This window comes from Erinaceus europaeus, chromosome 8 (genome assembly GCF_950295315.1).
Source record: "Erinaceus europaeus chromosome 8, mEriEur2.1, whole genome shotgun sequence".
NCBI lineage: Eukaryota > Metazoa > Chordata > Mammalia > Eulipotyphla > Erinaceidae > Erinaceus > Erinaceus europaeus.
Genome location: NC_080169.1, coordinates 13,149,991 through 13,170,987, shown reverse-complemented (window position 1 = coordinate 13,170,987; position 20,997 = coordinate 13,149,991). Strand labels below are relative to the sequence as shown.

The 20,997-nt window shown below is 42.8% G+C and overlaps 1 protein-coding gene across 23 annotated transcripts in view; it reads right to left on the bottom strand.

Annotated features, from left to right (window-relative positions):
• The window catches only part of PTK2 (protein tyrosine kinase 2), a 224,867-nt gene that overhangs the window by 144,241 nt on the left and 59,629 nt on the right, over positions 1–20,997 (bottom strand). For 18 of the 23 annotated variants that reach the window (XM_060195947.1, XM_060195943.1, XM_060195936.1 and 15 more), the window contains one exon: positions 5,233–5,459. The exons of 4 other annotated variants lie outside the window; for them this stretch is intronic. In XM_060195947.1, coding sequence (XP_060051930.1) covers positions 5,233–5,427 — 195 coding nt within the window. In that variant the 5' untranslated portion in view covers positions 5,428–5,459. Of the gene's footprint in view, positions 1–5,232; positions 5,460–20,997 lie in introns of those variants that run through there. One more of the 23 variants, XM_060195950.1, reaches the window with a different exon arrangement.

The window sequence follows — 20,997 nt, the reverse complement described above, 5'->3', positions numbered from 1 at the left end:
AACGCATAATCTCCTCATTGTGTAATCCTTAACCAGTCGCATCTACACAGCCTCTCCATTCATGTTAAGTTCACAGATGCTGAAGGACACGAAGTGTACATCACTGGGAGTCACTGTTCTGTCCACCAGTCACATTCATAAAGGGCCAGGTGGTGGCAAAGACATTACCATGCAGAAGGATACAGGTTCAAGTCCCCAGTCCCCACCTGGAGAGAAGAAGTGTCATGAACAGTGCTGCAGCTGGCTTTCTCTCTCCCTCTATCATTCTCTAGCAGAAAAAGAAATGACCACTAGGACTACTGGATTTGTCATGCAGACACCAAGACCAAGTGTTACATAATCGTGGTAGTAAAAATAATTACTAAACTTCTGCACAGCAAAAGAAACCACCACCAAAACAAAGAGACCTCACACAGAATGGGAGAAGGTCTTTACATGCCATACATCAGACAACAGGCTAATAACCAAAATACATAAAGAGCTCACCAAACTCAGCAACAAGAAAACAAATGAGCCCATGCAAAAATGGGGAGAGGGTATGAACAGAATGGTCACTACAGAAGAGATCCAAAAGGCCAAGAAACGTGAAAAAAATGCTCCAAGTCACTGATAGTCATAGAAATGCAAAGACAACAATGAGATAGCACTTCACTCCTGTGAGAATGTCATACATCAGAAAAGGTAGCAGCAATAAATGCTGGAGAGGTTGTGGAGACAAAGGAACCCTCCTGCACTGCTAGTGGGAATGTAAATATGTCCAACCTCTGTGGAGAGCAGTGTGCAGAACCCTCAGAAGGCTGGAAATGGACCTACCCTGTGACCCTACAATTCCACTCCTGGGGATATATCCTAAGGAACCCAACATACCCATCCAAAAAGATTTGTGTATACCTATGTTCATAGCGGCACCATTTATAATAGCCAAAACCTGGAAGTAACCCAGGTGTCCAACAACAGATGAGTGACTGAGCAAGCTGTGGTATATACACACAATTGAATACTACTCAGCTATTAAAAATGGTGATTTCACTGTTTCAGCCCATCTTGGATGGAGCCTGAAGAAATAATGTTAAGTCAGATGAATATGAGACAAACTCACTCATAGACAGAAGTTGAAAAACAAGGTCAAAAGGGAAAACACTAAGCAGAACTTGGACTGGAGTTGGCGTATTGTACCAAAGTCAAGATGCCTGCCAACACTATATCTTTTCTTCTCCAAAACAGAAGATTCCGGGTGCATCTGGGTGACAAGTCTAGCAGATGGAGACTTGTCTCAAGTGGCCTCCCCCAGGGCTCTGTTCTGGCTCCTACGCTATTTAATATTTACATCAATGACCTTCCAGAAACTTCTTCAAGGAAGTTCATCTACACTGATGACATCTGCTGTGCAACTCAGGCATCCAAGTTCGACATCCTCGAGGAAACACTCACGAAAGGCATGTCTCTGATATCTGATTACTGTAAAAAATGGCGACTAATCCCTAGCACTGCAAAAATGGTATCATCTGTTTTCCATCTACACCATGCCTCAGCCTCGCGTGAGCTTAACGATACGAGAATCCAGCATGAAGCCCAGCCAGTCTATCTTGGTGTTACTCTCGATCGCACCCTGTCATTTCACGAACATCTCATAAAAACTGCAGCAAAGGTGGGCGCGAGGAATCACATCATTGCAAGACTGGCCAGCTCCTCATGGGGCGCGAGCGCTTCTTCTACACTACGATCATCCTCTCTGGCATTATGCTATTCCACTGCAGAATACTGTGCCCCAGTATGGTTCCGTAGCCCCCATGTCCACTTGGTCGATTCCAAATTATATTCCTCCATGAGGATAATTTCTGGAATCATCCGTTCCACCCCGGTTCCATGGCTGCCAGTTCTTAGCAACATCGCCCCGCCAGATATTCGTCGGGATGCGGCATCATCTAAGTTCATTTCCCACGTCTACGCTCCACCGGACCTGCCAATATACGCGGATATCTTCGCCCTCCCTGTCCAACGCTTGACGTCTCGTCACCCAATCTGGTCCCCTACGCCTACACTGAACTTCTCTGTTCCAGACTCTTGGAAACAGAGCTGGCAGTCAGCTGAGGTAAAGAACAAACGCCTCATCACAGACCCCTGCAAGCGTCAACCCGGCTTTGACCTAGCACGTTATGATTGGGCCCTCCTCAATCGCTATCGAACAGGCCATGGCCGGTGCGCCACTATGTTCCATCGCTGGGGAGCCAGAGACGACCCGAATTGCCCCTGCGGCTCCAGACAGACTATGACCCACAGAGTCAACGACTGCCGCCTCTCCAGATTCAAAGGAGGTCTCGAAACTCTACATCAGGCTCAACCTGACGCTGTTGACTGGCTACAGAAGAAGGGCAAACGCTAGAAGAAGAACCAAAGTAAAAGACTCAGTGGGGGGAGAGTTCAGGTCCTAGAACATGATGGCAGAAGAGGACCTAGAGAGGGTTGTATTGTTATGTGGAAAACTGGGAAATATTATGCATGTACAACTATTGTGTTTTTCTGTCAGCTGTAAACCATTTAATCCCCCCAACAATGAAAAAAAAATATTTCTCATGTTCCACTTTCTTTTCTTTTTTAGAACACTGTTATAAACACTGACTCACAATGGTGCTGGGCACTGAACCTAGGTCTTTGGAGTCTCAGACAAGAAAATCTTTTGCAGAACTATTATGCTAGCTCCCTAGTCACATGTTCTACTTCTAAACACTACTTTTGATTCTGTTCCCTTTTTTTTTTGCCTCCAGGGTTATCCCTGAGGCTCGGTGCCTGCACTATGAATCTACTGCTCCTAGAAACTACTTTTTTCCATTTTTGTTGCCCTTGTTATTGTTACTGTTGTTGGATAGGACAGAGAGAAACAGAGAGAGGAGGGGAAGACAGAGAGTGAGAGAAAAAGACACCTGCAGACCTACTTCACCGCTTGTGAAGTGACCCCCTACAAGTGGGGAGCCAAGGGAGCCTTAATGATGGTCCTTGCACTTTGTGCCACATGCATTTAACTTGCTGTGCTACCACTCAGCTTCCGATTCTATTCTATTTTTTAAAAATACTTTTCTTTCTAGCTTTTCCTCTAGAAAATAATCACTATGCACTAAATGAACATTTTAAACTTTAAAAAACGCTTCCGCAGTCTTTGAACTCCTAAAAAATGTTAGACCAGAAAGAAAAACGTACATTAATGAAACACATAACTCTTTGTAAGTAGTGAACACTGAAGATCACTGGTGGTTCCAGAGTACTCCACGTGACTTTCCATAGTTGGACTCAAGGAAAACTATAATGGATTCTCTTCCCTACAGGCCAGTAATCCCCCTTCTGACACAGAAAGAAGTCATCTCTTTTGCAGGGTCACAGAACTGTAAACTGTTCGTGAATTTTCCCAGTTCATCTGGAAAGCTGGTTTTGCATTAATCAGAAAATGACATTCTACTAACTTGGTAACAACAACCTCCACTAACCCAAGCAAATGACATGGCTTGAGTTTATTTCCTGTTACCAGTTATGGCCTTTACCAGTTACTATCATGGCTCATGGCTGAGGCTGAGTATGCTATATATCTAGATAAATTCAATGTGCCTGCTAGCACATTCTAAGATGGCTTACAGGTGAACAAAATATGCTCAATAACTCAATCACTGAAAGGCAGGGGAGATAACATAATGGTTGTGCAAAAAAAAAAAAAAAAGAAAAGAAAAAGAAAAAAACCCTCTTGACTGCAACTCCAAAGTTCCAGATTTAATCCCTTGCACCACCATGAGCCAGAGCTGAGCAGTGCTCCAGTAAGGAAAAAAACAAAATAAAATAAAATAACCATAAAGAATTCAATTGCTACCTAATATACTCACTAGAGTTTGGGTTTTGGAGGAAAAAAAAGTTTTTTTTTTAGCCTGCCAGCACCCATATCTAGCAGAGAAAAAATTATAGAAGCCAAAACTTCCACTTTCTGCACCCCATAAAGAATTTTGGTCCATACTCCCAGAGGGGTATATGTAAGAGAAAGATGACTCCAATTCCATCAGAGGGAGGGAGGGGGGGAGGGAAGAAGGAAGGAGAAAAGGAGAGAGAGAATAAGAAAGAGGAAGGAAGAGAGGACACAGAAATAGGTGTGACTTAGAAAGAAAGAAAAGGCAGGACAACAGAAAAATGAGAAGTAATGCAGTTTCCAGCAGAGGGAATGGGGACACAGAACTCTGGTGATGGGGAAGGTGTGGGGTTATAACCCTTGTTATCTTTTTTTTATACATAACCCTTGTTATCTTATAATTTTGTAAAACAATATTAAATCACAAATAATGAAAAAGAGCAACAACAACAACAAAGGCAATGAACAGAAAATTTTCAAACGAAAGTTGTTTTAGATCTTTCAGTAACAAGGAGAAGCTAAGGCAGAGACAAGTGCTAGTTAGAAACAGCAGCAAGGCCTGGTACAATCTGTAACGTTTACTTTTGCAGCTATTAGTCTATTATCATTACTTTTTAACCTTTGAAACTAGTTTTTCTAACAAACTAGTCAGAAGTATCTTTTTATGAGTACATGTTGTGTGTCTGCTAGGCACTGCCATTGGGGATAATACCATAAATAGTACCTGCTGTCAAAACTCAAGTTTGGTACAGGGATGGGGAACTTCTATTCTGCCAAGGGTCACTTGGGTATTTTGAACAACATTCAAGGGTCAAATAAAATACTAACTTAAAATTTAGCATGTTATGTTGTTATGAAAAAAGCTCCTAGATTTATTGAATTCAGGCCCCACATCTCCTACCCCTGATTTAATGAAAATAAACGGGGGGTGGGGGAGAGAGAACCAAGACAGTTCCAACAGGCAGGAATCACCAGCGTGAAATGTGATGCAACAAGATCACGGAGAAATAGGAATGACAGGGACTGAGCATCAGGCTGGGTGGTATGAGGGCAGAGGCATGGTGGTCAGAGAGGTAAGGTGAGCATTGGCATAAGCAGTTTCCAGGGAAACAAACAAGGTTTTTATTTTGAGAGAAATAAGGTGCCAATGGGAAGTGTTGAGTCAGAGACTATTAAAGAAACAGTTCAGGAAACAAGAAAAAAAAATGAGTCAGTCACATATTGAGTATTATAAAGAAAAAAATTAACAGCTCTATAATATGCACATGTTACTATTTTTTTTTCTTTGTACTGCTGTTAACATTTAAGCTTAGCACACACTGAAGATGTCTCCTAAGAAACATACTCACCCTGACATCTGTAGCATCTCCATGCCTGATAATACTGGCCCATGTGGTTGGCTCACTACTGTTTTCAAAATAATGAAAGACTTTTAACACTCGTTCCATCGCCCCAGGGGAACGTTCCACACCAGTACTGAGGTGAGGCTTGGTACTTGAATTTGGAGTGTGATTCAAGTTTGGGTCAAGGTAAGCAGCTGCCATTATTTTGCTAGGTGCTAGGTATCTGTCATATTCTGTAAAAAAAAAAAAAAAAATAGTAATAATTTTCAGTGTGAAATATTTGAACTTCTGGGACTAATATGTGACCTGCTAACGCGTCACTAACATTGTCTTAACATCACTGTTCTCTTATTCTCTCCCTGTGGCATCATATGCACAGTGTGAACGTGAGGAGAACAGGGACCAAACCCATCAGATGAGAAGCACTGTTTCAAACACCCATAGCACTACCAGATTCACTGGGTAGGGGTAAGCATTCCTGAAACAAAATGATTAAGAAACCTGGAGTCTTATTTAAGCTCTGTCAAAAATCCACTGTAGAATCTATAAACAGTGTAACTTAACCACTATTCACCAGTACTATAAATAACAACTTTTACATTTGTGGGAAAAATCTCACAGGAAAACCAAGTATCTTCATTATATCGCCTAATTTTGAAGCTTTCTATGTGAGATACAAGTTCTTCATATAGTACAAGTTCAATGAGTAGTAATTATACATTCTAAATAACAGTAATAAAAAATACAACAAACCTATAATTAAAACAAGATCCTCATAGTCAGAAATGTCAAAACTGAAACCAACAGTATACACAACTAAACGTTTTTTTTTTTTTTTTAAATGTGGACAGAGCTAGAAGGAATTATGTTAACTGAGCTAAGTCAGAAAGATAAAGATGAGTATGGGATGATCCCACTCCAACAGAAATTGAGAAAGAAGAACAGAAAAGGAAACTAAAAGCAGGATCTGACTAAATCTGGAGTAGGGCACCAAAGTAACAACCCTGAGTTGAGGGGGAGGGTAGATGTTCAGCTTCCCGGGGCGGTAGGTGGGGGTGGGGTGGCGGTGGGATGGGACACAGTCTTTTGGTGGTGGGAATGGTGTTTATGTACACTCCTATTAATTTGTGGTCATCTAAATCACTATTTAATTAATATGAGAGGGGAAAATTGTATTTTCCCCTTTGTATGTCTTAAACTTTTTAAAGCACAGACTGAATCTTTTTAATACATAGGCTGAGTCTTTGATATGCTGACTCTCTCAAAAGCCTAGACCAGAGAGAACAGAAGCAACCAGTAGCACAGCTATATACAAATAATGTCAAAGGACATAAATTATATAGTGATGTTGAGTATGATACAGCAAATGCTAACAAAGTGATTTTTCAAAGATAGCAGGAACCTCACATTTCTACTATAGAGTCTATATTTCCCCTAGTCCTGGAACCTTAGGGTAGGGCGCACTTTCCTGCATGCTTCTCTCAATTCATACCAAATAATATTGCATCTGCTGATCCCAACCTAGTCAACACAACAAGTACCACCTCAGCATGCTTCACTTCAGACTGTGTCCAGAGACTTCAGGTGTGGAATGACAACCCTTCAGCTTCATTACTCGGGTGAGACCTTTCCTTTCATAGTATTCTCTAATTCCATTCCAGGAGGTTCACTTCCTAACAAAGTCCCAAAACCTAGATATAGACCAGGTCCCATGAGATAGAGCATATGTTGACACGTATCCATAAATTAGGGCAAAATATATACCTGAAAGCAAAAGTGCACAATAGTTTGTAGTGAGTCAGTGTGTTCCTAATGAAATAGTATCTCATTAGACTTAGATACCCTCCTCACCTACTTCCTATTACAGTTCTCTCATTCACTCCAAAGCTAACCTTAGCAAAGCAAGGACTGCAAAAGCTGAATAAGGGCAAGAGATTGGCATACTTTAATGATGACTCTTCAGTCACTATCAAGCCACCCCATCAGCCAAGGCCCTATTCAGGGAGTCCTGAGATTCCCAAACAGACACAATGGGCCTAGACCTCAACTAAATCCCTCTCTCCACTGTTACAGGTCATCTCTATCAGGAACAACAAAGACCCCTTTGTGGGCCCCCCCCCCACAGGACCTTACCCTCAACATGGATCAACAACAGTAGAGAATCTCCATCCTCCAAAGGGAGGATGGACAACATACTCTATGCTATACCTGAGGAAGATGGGTCGATATTGGGGCAGCTTGATTCTTCCTACTCATGACCACTGAATGTGAGCTCAGATCTACAGGGATGTAAAGATCACATAGGCTCCTAAGCTGAATATGGGCTCCAGATCACATCAAATCGTTGGGGTTTACAGTCAACAATATTTATATACCTTCTCCATATTAGGGAGCTACTCTCTTCCCTGATCTAGCTTTCTGTCCCTTTTCCAGCCATGACATCACCTCCCCAGACAATAACTTGGATCCACCTGCATATCAGATTTCAGGCTCAGAGAAAGAAAAGGGGGGGGGGTTGGGCGATGGCGCAGTGGGTGATGCGCATGTGGCGCAAAGCGCAGGGACCAGCATGAGGACCCCGGTTCGAGCCCCCGGCTTCCCACCTGCAGGGGAGTCACTTCACAGGCGGTGAAGCAGGTCTGCAGGTGTCTGTCTTTCTCTCCCCCTCTCTGTCTTCCCCTCCTCTCTCCATTTCTCTCTGTCCTATCCAACGACAAACAACATCAACAATGGCAATAATAATAATCACAACGAGGCTACAAAAACAAAGGCAACAAAAGGGGGAAAAAATGGCCTCCAGGAGCAGTGGATTCATGGTGCAGGCACCAAGCCCAGCAATAACCCTGGAGGAAAAAAAAAAACTAGTATAGCTACAGGCCCTTTGAAATATAACTAAAATATGGCTACTAGCTATCTACGTTTCATCTGCACCATTCCATGATTGTTCAACAATCTGTTTGGCTTTGTATGTCTTTTCAGCCAGCAGGTGCCAGATGCTAGCATGATGCCAACCAGGCTTCCCTGGACAGACAACCCCACCAGTGTGTCCTGGAGCTCTGCTTCCCAAGAGCCCCACCCTACTAGGGAAAGAGAGAGGCAGGCTGGGAGCATGGATCAGCCTGTCAACACTCATGTTCAACGGGGAAGCAATTACAGAAGCCAGACCTTCCACCTTCTGCACCCCACAATGACCTTGGGTCCATCCTCCCAGAGGGATAAAGAATGGAAAGCTATCAGGGGAGGGGATGGGATACGGAGATTTGGTGGTGGGAATTGTGTGTCGTCGTACCCCTCTTATCCTATGGTTTTGTTAATGTCTCCTTTTTTAAATAAATAAAAAAATGTATTTATTTGATAGAGACAGAAACTGAGCTGGAAGAGGGGAAAGAGGGAGGCACAAAGCATTGCTTTGCTGTTCATTAAGGTTCCACCCTGCAGCGGAGGTTCAGAGGCTTGAACCCAGGTCCTTACACACGGTGATGTGTTTGCTCAGCCAAGTATACCAATGCCTGAATCCCTCAACCAAACTTTTTAAACAGGACTGAAGGGCTTTCACATATGGAATAGCTTTGGGAAGATGAAAACTTCCACCAAGAAACCTCAGAAAAGTCAGATTCAGGAGTGACCCAAACTAGGCCAAAAAGACTCTAAACGAGATCAAGGAGACAAGATGACCGAGTGGCACTAATGGAGATGTGAATAGATGCTGGATACTACCTATTCTCTAAGGGACATTGCCAATTCTAAGTCTTCCAGAGCCCAAAGTTGCAAGAAGAAGTGAATAATGAGAGAGAAACTATTAGGGCTTCCTGTAGCAAGTGGCCTAATTTTGAGTGCAAGGGGTCCAGAATCTCATGAATAGATTAAATGTGTTAGACACATCTATTAAGGCAGTCACCGATCTAGAAACCCCGTCAAGACGAAGCCTCTAATGACACTGAAAATGATTTGGGTGGGGGGGGGTAGGAAACTAGAATTAGAGTTCAGGGCTCATCAGGGGCCTGAGGCCTCACATGCTCTCAAGGTAGAAGAGAAACAGCAAGAGCCTTGAAAACCTGGAGTATAATTCCACCTCAGCTCCTGGTTAAGCTCCATTACAGCTGGGCTCTTATAAGCAGGTGCCGCTCTTCTGCTCAGCAAAGAAAGGAGTTAACTCTACGTAGAAAAAGATGACACTGTGCGGGACTGGGAGATAGTTTGGGAGGTATAGTATATGCCTTATCAGTATGTGAGGTCCTGGGTTCAATCCCTGGCACCACATGGAAACATGAGCAGGATGAAAGGGAATTTCATGGAAGGTGGAGTGGTGCTTTATATCTAGCTCTCTTTTCCTCTCCCTCAAAGTACACAACTACAAATTAGGCTGAGGAGGCTCTTTGGGATGCATGAGGGAAGGAGTGTTTCTCTTTGGAATGGTGAAATGTTTTTTAAATTATATAATAATGGTGGTGGTTGAACAACATTGTGAATACATTAAAAACCAATCAATTTTACTCTATAAAGAGGGTAAAATAGTGAATTTCAGCACAGTAAAAGAATCAAGTGTAGGGTAAGATAGCATAATGGTTATGCAAACAGACTCTCATGCCTGAGGCTCCAAAGTTCAATCCCCCTCACCACCATAAGCCAGAACTGAACAGTGCTCTGGTTAAAAAAAAAAAAAAAAAAGAATCATAAACAATGACTGGATGAAAGAGGGGAAAAGGATGTAATACTATTAACAAAACTGAGAGAAAACAGGCATTCTCTTACACTGCTGGGAGAGTGCAAATCAGCAGTTTTTACAGAAGGATGTTTAGAAACACCAAAAGTATATATGCTTTTTTTTTTTCTGATGACCTAGCAATCTCATTTGTAGGAATTTAGACTGAGGATACATTGACAAGGTGCAAATACACATCGATAAGGTTGTTCATTGTAGATTTGCAAAGTATCAGAAAACACAAACGCTCATGTGCAGCAGAAATGAATAATTTACAGCTACTCCCACACAGGAGTACTCTAAGTCTGTTAAATAGAGGGGAGTGTCTATAATTACTAAGCAGACTCTTTAAGTTCAAGATTCAAAGTGGAAAGGAAGCTAGTGCATATAATTTTTTTTTTTTACTCCAGGGTTATTGCTGGGGTTTGGTGCCTGTACTATGAATCCACTGCTCCTGGAGGCCATTTTTTTTCCATTTTGTTGCCCCTGTTGTTGTTAATCATTGTTGTCACTGCTGTCGTGTTTTTTTTTTTTGGATAGGACAGAGAAATCGAGAAAGGTGGGGGAGAGAGAGAAAGATACACCTGTAGATCTGCTTCACCACCTGTGAATCGACCCCCCTGCAGGTGGGGAGCCGGGGGCTCGAACTGGGATTCCTACACCAGTCCTTGTGCTTCACGCCATGTGCGCTTAACCCACTGCGCCACTGACTGACCTCCTATAATCTTTTGTACTAGGAAGAGAGAGAAAGAAAATATAAACCTATCTGCTCATATGTAGAAATGGAACATGGAATTGATTTTGGATACAGATGAAGGTAGGTGGGATTAAGATGAGAGGTGGAAAGGATGATGGGGAACTGGACTGCAGAGTGGCTCTCCAGAGTACATCTGACTATATCCTCCCAACTTGTGGCATCATACAGAGGATCTGGACAGGAAAATTAATAAACTCCATCTAAGTCACAGAGAAAATACTAAACCAACAGTAATTAATCTTTGCAAATACACATGAAATACTTCTTGCTGATGGAAAGAACAAAACTTACTGAATATGAAATATTACAAGTGTGTTCTACATCTAACCTAAACTGGAGAACAAAAAGGTAACTAGAAAATTCCCCACTGTCTCAAAATAAGCATCGTATCCCAAAGAACCCATCAGCCAAAAAGGCACTTGTAGCTGAATGACACCATAAACTATCCAAACGGTAGAGGTTGCTCAATTGTGGAGCACAAGCTCTGCTCAAAGGAAGCACCTATATCAATGTCAGCACCTCTCTCCTCCACCAAAATCTGGATACAGACAGAGCTGTGTTTAGAGTGAAATCTTTAATATGAAGTGCATGAACTAGAAGCAACAACTGGAAATCAATGTTCTAACTGGTCATACCTAACAAAATCAAGTGACTTCTTTGAAAAGAATGATGCAGGACGACTTCCAGGGGTGTGCCTTCAAAGTAGTTTCTGATTTCAGCACAATGTGCAACAAAGGGGTTATCTCTTCAGGCATCCTAATTAAAGGTGAAACAAGTAACAGTGACTATTTGAATTATTTTTAAGCTAATGTATTTATTATGACTGAAATTTATCTGCGAGTGTGTGAAAGAATAATCTAGAGATACAGCCAACAAGCAGATGGGCTGTTTAAACCCTTCCAGTATTCTGAAGACAGCTTGCCCAGTCTGCTTAATGAGGATGGGAGGTGTCAGTCACATAGCCCAACTTGTCCTACAAGACATGACTGGTATAAGACATTCCAGCACATGCTATTTCATCCCAGATGGTCCAACTACTAAACTGTTACAACCACTCTTAGTCTTACTATTTTTCTTAAAAGGAACCCAGGACTTCTCACATGTGTGTAACCCTCAGTGACGACCCCAACCAATGTTTCATTTCCTGTATTTCTGAGAGGAGTAGAGATACCAACATTAGGGGGAGTCGAGCGGTAGGTAGCACAGTGGGTTAAGCACAGGTGCAAAGTGCAACGACCGGCATAAGGATCCTGGTTCAAGCCCCCAGCCCCCCACCTGCAGGGGAGTCGCTTCACAGGCGATGAAGCAGGTCTGCAGGTGTCTTTCTTTCTCTCCCCCTCTGTCTTCCCCTCCTTTCTCTATGTCTCTCTGTCCTATCCAACAACGACAACATCAATAACAACTACAACAATAAAAAGGGCAACAAAAGGGAATAAATATTTTTTTAAAAGAATAATAAAAAAATACCAACAATCAGGGCCAGGCAGAGAGAGCACACCTAATCATTCTCAAAGACTCAGATTCAAGCCCCTACTTGGGGGAGGGGGTGTCATGAGTCATAAAGTCTACAGGTATCTCTATTTCTCTCTCTCTCTCTCTCTCTCTCTCTCTCTCTCTCTCTCTCAATTTCTCTGTCCTATGTAGTAAAGAAAAGAAAATACCAACAATACTTCATGGGCATGGACCCATGATGCTCAACAGTGCTGCCCACAGTGCTGCCAGAGAATGGCAGGGCTCGAGCCCAGAGCTCACACATAGCAGCTGGCATATTGTACCCAGTGAGCTACCTCCAGCACACTAAGGCCCACTTTGCATTCTCTCTACTATTGCCCTTTCTTGTTTCTCTTTCCATAACACTTAGTTAACAATCTATCCAACTGACCTTAATTCTCTCACAAGGATCTTAGAACTGGACTTAGAAACCGAAACAAGCTCTATTTCACCCCCAAATTACAAATCACATTTCCTTCTAAATTCAGTATTAACCCCTAAATACCTTTTTTTTTTTTTCCTCCAGGGTTATTGCTGGGCTCGGTGCCTGCACCATGAATCCACCGCTCCTGGAGGCCATTTTCCCCCCTTTTTGTTGCCCTCGTTGTTGCAGCCTCGTTGCGGTTATTATTGCCATTGTTGACGTTGCTTTGTTGTTGGATAGGACAGAGAGAAATGGAAGGAGGAGGGGAAGACAGAGAGAGAGGGGGAGAGAAAGACAGACACCTGAAGACCTGCTTCACCGCCTGTGAAGCGACTCCCCTGCAGGTGGGGAGCCGAAGGCTCGAACCGGGATCCTCACGCCGGTCCCTGCGCTTTGCGCCACGTGCGCTTAACCCACTGCGCCACGTGCGCTTAACCCACTGCGCCACCGCCCGACCCCCAACCCCTAAATACCTTAACCAGGTTATAGGCCACCCCAAAGTAACAAATGATCCTGTATTTCCTTGAGTTCCAAAGAAGGTTAGGGGTTATGATAAATAGGGGGAAACACGAGTCAAAAATAAATAGTCCTAACCAATAATTTTCCTTATGGAATTACATATATACCAGTATATGGCCCATTCATAGTCTTTCTGAGTATCTGAATTCTCTATTCAGAAGAAATAAGTAGAGATCGGTTATTAAAAGTCAGTTGCCAGGCCAGGTGGTGATGCATCAAGTAAAGCGCATGTTACATAGCCCAAGTACCTGAGTTCAAAACCTGTCTCCACCTGCAGGTGAAGCAATGCTGCAGATCTCCTCTCTGTCTTTCCTTCTCCCTCCCTCCCTCCCTTCTCCCCTATCCCTCTCAATTTCTGTCCACTCAACAAATAAATAAATAAAGAGAGAACACTTTATTAACCAAGGACCAACCTTATCTAAAGTTCAGGCCTAATATAACTGGAAAACTAGTCATGGATGGGTTCCATTTGAGAGAGAGAGGAAAAAAAGTTTATTTAGAGGGGACCTTAAGGAGAGTAAGAGGAGGGGATGCGGGGTGGCGGTGGTGGTAGAGGTACTGCACCGGATTAAGCGCTCACAATGCCATGAGCAGGGACCCAGCTTGGCTTGGTCCCTGGCTCCCCAGTTCCAGGAGGGACAACTCACAAACAATGAAGCAAGTATCTACCTTCTCCTCTTCCTCTCCATCTTCTTGTTACTACTGGCGTATCATCTTTTTCTGCTGAGAGAAGTCTAATTATTTAGGTATTACAGAAAAGGTGTTATAGTAAGCAAAGATCCAATAGAGCAATAGGGGGCTAGGCAGTAGCGCACTGGGTGAAGCACACAGACCTGCTCAAGAATCCCGGTTTGAGCCCCAAGCTCCCCACTTGTGTGTGCGTGGGGGGTCCGCTTCGCAGGTGGACTTCCTATCTATCTTTCTCTCCTGTCTTCCCAACAACAACAGCAGCAATGAAAAAAAGATGGCCACCAGGAGCAGATTCTGAGTGCAGGCATCGAGCCCCAGCGATAACCCTGAAGGCTAAAAAAAGAGCAATAAAGAGAACTGACCCAGATAAAAAGAGAAACCATAAAAGTGAAAATAGTTCAAAAGTGGCCTAACCTAAAAAGATGGGCTCTGAAGGGGTATTAACTAAAATTACACAGATTCACCCACAGCAGGACCCAACCACATTATTGCCACCAGCCGTCCCACATTCCTGTGTCCTGCACCAGGATCCTGCTATTCGACCTCCATCCCCATCTCATCTGGGCTCTTCAGGTCAACTTCCAAACAGGCAGCCCTGTGCCCAGTGCCCCTCCATACTTTCTGCTGAGTGCCTTGGGCACAATGGCCATCAAAGGGACCCCTTTGCAGCTTTCCAAGGCCAGCAATTCATCACTGGGAGTCATGTATAACAAGGCATGTAGTGGCACCAGGAATCATAGAATGGGAGGCAGAGAGAAAAAAATCCATCCTACCTAAAATCCAGAAAAAAGCTATAATAAACCAGAGACAATAGGAATGTTTTAAGTAGACCCTGAAATACTAGTGCTCATGACTCACTGAAGTGGGGAAATGTTGGTATGCATGAGACCCCTTCTGTTTCATTTGGTTTAAATCCCCCCTGCTTAACACTATTCTATTTACATAACCACTGCATTCTATTTACATAACCACTGTTAACAAGTTCCACCCTCCCTCCAGGGCATTTGTGGTTCAGTGATAGGATTCTCGCCTAATCTGCCCCCTCCTTGTCACACTCTGATTTTCACCAGTCACTTTTCTCTCCACCCTCTCTATGTCACATCCTGTTTCCACCCTACTTGGCAAGTATATATAAAGACAGCATTGTGAGTTTTAGGGTACCTTGAGTTTAGCTTAGCTCGTCTTAGATTGTGCTGCATCCTGCATGAATAAAGAGATACTGCGTACAACCCAGCCAGGAGTTCCTGGTCGTCTGTTACCCGCCCGTGAAGCCAGCCCGGCGAAAACAACATAACCCGTCGAAAACAACAGGGAAACTCAGGGATGAAAGTGCCAATGGACATGGGAAAAAAAAAAAAAAAAAACAATAGATGAGACTCTGAGAAAGAAGAGAAACCAAAGCCAAGAAGGTAGTAAGGAATGAAATGGCAAAATAACTGAACTAAAAGCCATGTTAGCTGAAGTAAGTGCCACTGGAGCCTAGCAATACAGCAGCCTACCTAAAAGCTACCGCAGCTGAGTAAACCAATACTATAAACAAACTGAAAGCCGCAACCGCACAGTAACCAAGGTACCACAGTTGAGCAAAAGGAGACAGTAACTGACACAACAATGCAGACTGAAGAATCAGTAAGTGAAGATGAAGCAGGAGAAACTATGAAAACAGTGAAAGATTTAGAAGAGTTGAGCAGGAAAACACCAAAGATATGCGTGATGACTGAAAAGGGACCATTCTCTCTCATTCTCATTTTTCCTCATTCTCTCTCTCTCTCGCTCTCTCTCTCTCAATTCAAATAATCCTTTATTGAAGCATCTTCCTTTGTAATTTTTAACTAGCTGGGCATTCCATAGAACCACTGTTGATGTCATCTATGGTATCATGAGGGTGGCAGCCATCAACATTGCAGCCCACAGGCTGAGCAGGACTTCTTTGATGGTTCTAGAGAGTTCTCTAGCTAAAGATCGGTGCCTCACTTGTCAGACAATGATGACAATTTTATCAAAAGTGATGTTTCCACTGTGCTTAATATTCTTCTGCTTCTGTCTGTCTCTTGGTGGTTCCTGAGGGCTTTAGTGATGAGGGCAGAGGCAGAAGGCACCACTTCAACTTCAATCTGGACCTGTCTGCTCCGCATGACCCTGTTCCGCATGTCTGATCTTCAGACCCTTCCAGTCACCAGTAGCCTTGGCAATGTCATCACCAAATTTTTTTGGAGACAGACCAAGTGGCACAATCTCGGGGACCAGGGCCAAAGTGATGCCAACTTCCCCACTGGTACACGACTCTGATCGTGGGTGGGTGGGGGGGTTCAACTTTGGCGGTATGGTGGAGGCAGCTGGTGTCAGATGAGCTTAGATTTGGGATGACTGAAAAAAAGTTGCACCGTGGCCTCCTCCGAGCCGAAAAACCAAAAGAAAAGGTAACATTCTAATCATTGCAAAGAGGAAAAGGAGGAGGAAGAGCACATACTTAATGAAATAACAGCAGGGGCATAAGATAGAGAAGCTCAGAGAATACCAAATAGAATCAATGAGATACATACAATGAGACACATCGTAATGAAACTGGCAAAAAAAAGTTTAATTTTTTTATTTGAAAAAAAAAAAAAAAAAGGCTGCTGAAAGCAGCGAGAGAATGACAAAGAGTGACTAACACACAGGAGTGAGCCCATAAGGATATGGGCATGTTTTCCAACAGAAACTCTAGAGCCAGGTGGTAATGGCAAGGTGTTTATAGAGTGCTAAGTGAGAAAGATTTTCACCCCAAAATATTCTATTCCATCAGACTTTCACTCAGATTGGATGAAGGGACAGACATTCTCAGAAAGTAACAACTGAATCAATCAATTACAATCAAATGTTTTAAAGGGACACTGATACACACACACACACACACACACACACAACAACAACTGCATTCAAATATCTTAAATATGTAATTTCAATACATGTTAATGGTCTGAATTCACCCATCAAAAGGCAGCGTAGGAATGTGGATCAAAACATGACCCAATCGTATGCTGTCTTCAGGAAACTCACGTGACCCAACAGGACAAAAATAGCCTGAAAGGGGGGCCAGGCAGTAGCGCACCTGGTTATGTACGCAGGTTACCATGAGCAAGGACTCAGGTTCAAGACCCCAGTTCCCATCTATAGAGGGGAAGCTTCACAAGTGTTGAAGCAGGGCTGCAGGTGTCTCTCTATCTCCCCTCTCAATTTCTCTCTGTCCTATATAATAAAACAAGAAAGAAAAAGGAAAAAAAAAAAGTGGTCCGGGAGGTGGCACATGAGGTCCCGAGTTCAATCCCTGGCAGCACCAGTATGTGCCAGAGTGACATCTGGTTCTTTCTGTCTCTCCTCCTTTCTCATTAATAAATAAAATACTTAAAAAAGAAAAAAGGCCACCAGGAGCAGTGGGTTCATAGCACCAGCACCGAGGCCCCGTGACAACCCTAGAGGCCAAAAAAGAAAGAAGCTCACAATAATTAACATCTGTGCTTCAAATGAAAGGGCAGCAAAACCGTGTTAACAGCTACTGAGAGCTGAGAAGGCACATCAATATGGATTTTTAATTCCCTGCTCTTGCAAGAAGACAGATTATTCAGGCAAAAAATATATAAAGAAATACATCTTCAAAGCACTTGACCCCAAGAAAGCAGACTATAAATTCTTTTTAAGTCTACATGGAGCATTATCAGATAGACAACATGCCTGGCCATAAAGACACCATAAATAAATTCTTGAGCATTAAAATCATTCCAAATATCTTCTCCGAACACAGTGGGAGAAGATATTTAACACTCAACACACTCAACAGCAAACAGAAACTTAAAGAGAAAATCCAATAATATGGAAACTCAACAGCACATTACCTAATAACTATTGGGCCATAGAGGAAATTAAAAAATGTTCCTGGAAGCAAATGAAATTGAAGACATTAGCTCACAGGATATTTGGACACAGCTAAAACTACTAAGAGGGAAATTCATGCCATCAAGAAGGAAGAAAAAAAAACTTCAGATAGGGAGTCGGGCTGTAGCTCAGCAGGTTAAGTGCAGATGGCACAAAGCACAAGGACCGGCATAAGGATCCCGGTTCGAGCCCTGGCTCCCCACCTGCAGGGGCGTCGCTTCACAGGCGATGAAGCAGGTCTGCAGGTGTCTATCTTTTTCTCCCCCTCTGTCTTCCCCTCCTCTCTCCGTTTCTCTCTGTCTTATCTAACAACGACGACATCAATAACTACAACAATAAAACAACAAGGGCAACAAAAGGGAATAAATAAATAAATAAATAAATAAATAAATAAATATAAAATTAAAAAAAAAAAACTTCAGCTAAACAACCTGACTACTCACCTGACTGATTTCAAAAAATAAAATCAGGAAATCCAAAGTAAGCAGAAGGAACAAAATAGTACAGATTAGAGCAGAAATCAACAACCCTTAGAAAGACTTAAACATACAAACATTTTTGATGACTCAAATCCAATTGCAAGGAAGAACAAACACAAAACAAAACAAAAAGTACACCAATGGAAGTACATCAATGTGAAAAGCTTATGCACAGAAAAAGTGTGCACCACCGAAACAGAGAGACTGCCTACAGAATGGGAGATCTTTACCTGTCATACATCAAATAGCTAACAACCAAAATATACATAGAATTCAGCAACAAGGGGAAAAAAAAATCCAAAAATGATAAAGATGAAATGGACACAATCTTCACCAGAGAGATCTAAAGGGCCAACAGATAAATGAAAAAATACTGAAAAGACTATCAAATGCAAATAAAGACAATTAGATACTACTGCTTTACACCTGTGGGAATGACAAACATTAGAGTCCCTTTGCATAACCATTATGCTATCTTACCCCATCCCATGCCAAACTTTAGAAAGGACAGTGATAACAAATGTTGGCAAGGATGTGGGGGAAAGAAACCCTTTGACGCTGCTAGTGGGAATGCAAATTGGTCCATCCTCCTAAGGAAAACAGAAAACAGTCTGAAAAAGTCTCAGAATGCTAGAAATGGGCCTACCTTGCAAGTTTTCTCCTGAGAGAATATATACCCAAAGGATATATGACATCTATTCAAAGATATATAGACCTTAAGCAAAGGCACCAACTACAGCCATTCAAAGAGATCTATATACACTTATGTTCAAAGCAGCACAGCTTGTGAAAAAGTCTAAAAGCTTGGGAGCAACCCAGATGTCCAAAGACAGCTGAGTGGTTAATAAAAGTTGTGGTGTAGTATCTATACACAAGAGAATAGTACTACTCTGCTGTTTAAAATGATGAGGCCAACCCCTTTGCTTTTGTCTTTTCATTTTGGATGGAGCTTGAAGAAATTATATTAAGTGTAAGAGCCAAAAAAGAGAAAGGTAAATACCAGATAATCTTGCTCACAGGCAGGACTTAAGAGACAAGGAGCCAGGTGGTGGCGAACCCGGTTAAGCTCACACATTACAGTGCACAAGGATGCAGGTTCAAGCCCCTGGTCCCCACCTGCAGGGGGAAAGCTTCACAAGTGGTGAAGCAGGGCTGTAGGTATCTCTCTTATCTCCCTCTCCTCTCTCAATTTCTGTCTCTATCCAATAATAATAATTAAAAAGAAAAGAAAAGAAAAGAAAAGAAAAGAAAAGAAAAGAAAAGAAAAGAAAAGAAAGAAACAAGGACAGAAAGGGAAACCACAAAGTCTAAGTTGAACTGAGTTTGGTGTATTGCACCACAGCAAAGGACTCAGGGGAAACAGGGAAAGGTGTGGGCTGGGAGGGCTTTGGAATCATGATGTCAGATGTCAGAAAAGTTGGAGGTGACAATGCACATATCAGAAGTTCTGTCAGCAGAAGGCATGAGTGAATGGTCGAATCCAGGCTTTCCATCCAATCCTAGGACGATAATAAAAAGGAAAGCACTGAGGCTATAGTCTGGGCGGCATCAGGTGATGTGCCTAGGCAGCAATTTAGGCCATTGAGATCAATCAGAAGATTTTTTTGTTACAATTCAGACAAGAGTAACTATGACCTGCTAAGAGGAAAGGGATTGAGAGCTACTTTTTAAAAAGTCAGAAGAGCAGGAGCTGACTGACCTGCAGATTTAAGTCTTAGCGGGAAAAGAAGGAAGGAAGGAAGGAAGGAGGAAGGGAGGGAGATACAGGTCTTGTTGATAGCTTTTATTTTATGAATAAATTTTAAACAAAGAAGGGAGAGAAAGTCAGTAGCCATTTTTCTGACTTTGCCACTGGGTGGAAAGAGATTCCATCCTGTTGATAAAGAAACCAGGGGGGCAGACAGTTTGGCGAGGGGGGGGTGGGCAGCTAGAAAAAGAATGAATGCAGTTATTATGTGCTACTGGGAACAAAAGCCAGATCTCAAGTAAGAATGAGGGAGGCATACCACACACCTAGACTTCAGGGCTTAAGTTTGCTCGGGAAAGGTAATCAGCTGTGGTCCAGCTCTATCTGCTTGAAGACTGTGGTGCTTGTGGAATAAAGACATATAACTAATATTCTGAGATCTTTAAAAAAAAAAAACCGGGGGTCGGGCGGTGGCGCAGTGGGTTAAGCGCATGTGGCGCAAAGCGCAAGGACCGGAGTAAGGATCCCGGTTCGAGCCCCCGGCTCCCCACCTGCAGGGGAGTCGCTTAACAGGCGGTGAGGCAGGCCTGCAGGTGTCTATCTTTCTCTCCCCCTCTCTGTCTTCCCTTCCTCTCTCCATTTCTCTCTGTCCTATCCAACAATGAACAACATCAACAATGGCAATAATAATAACCACAACGAGGCTACAACAACAAGGGCAACAAAAAGGGGGGAAAAATGGCCTCCAGGAGCGGTGGATTCATGGTGCAGGCACCGAGCCCAGCAATAACCCTGGAGGAAAAAAAAAAACAAAAAAACAGAGTTTCACAGTTATAGCAAAGAGTTTTATACTCCCTTAAGAAGTAAAATTATCTCGGGAAAACAAGCCCATAGGCACTGTCTGGAGGGCGCACTGCAGGATAAATCAGTAGAACAGCGAAAATTCTGGAAGTGGAGTTACACTGGTAGACACACTGAAAGAATGATTTCCTCACCTGCAGAAACTGAGTTGGACTGTCTGGTCTGGAACTCTAGGCATGGTGATGGCTACCCATGAGACAGAAGGTCTGAATTCACACAAAAGGTTTCAATCCAGGTTTATCTTCATAC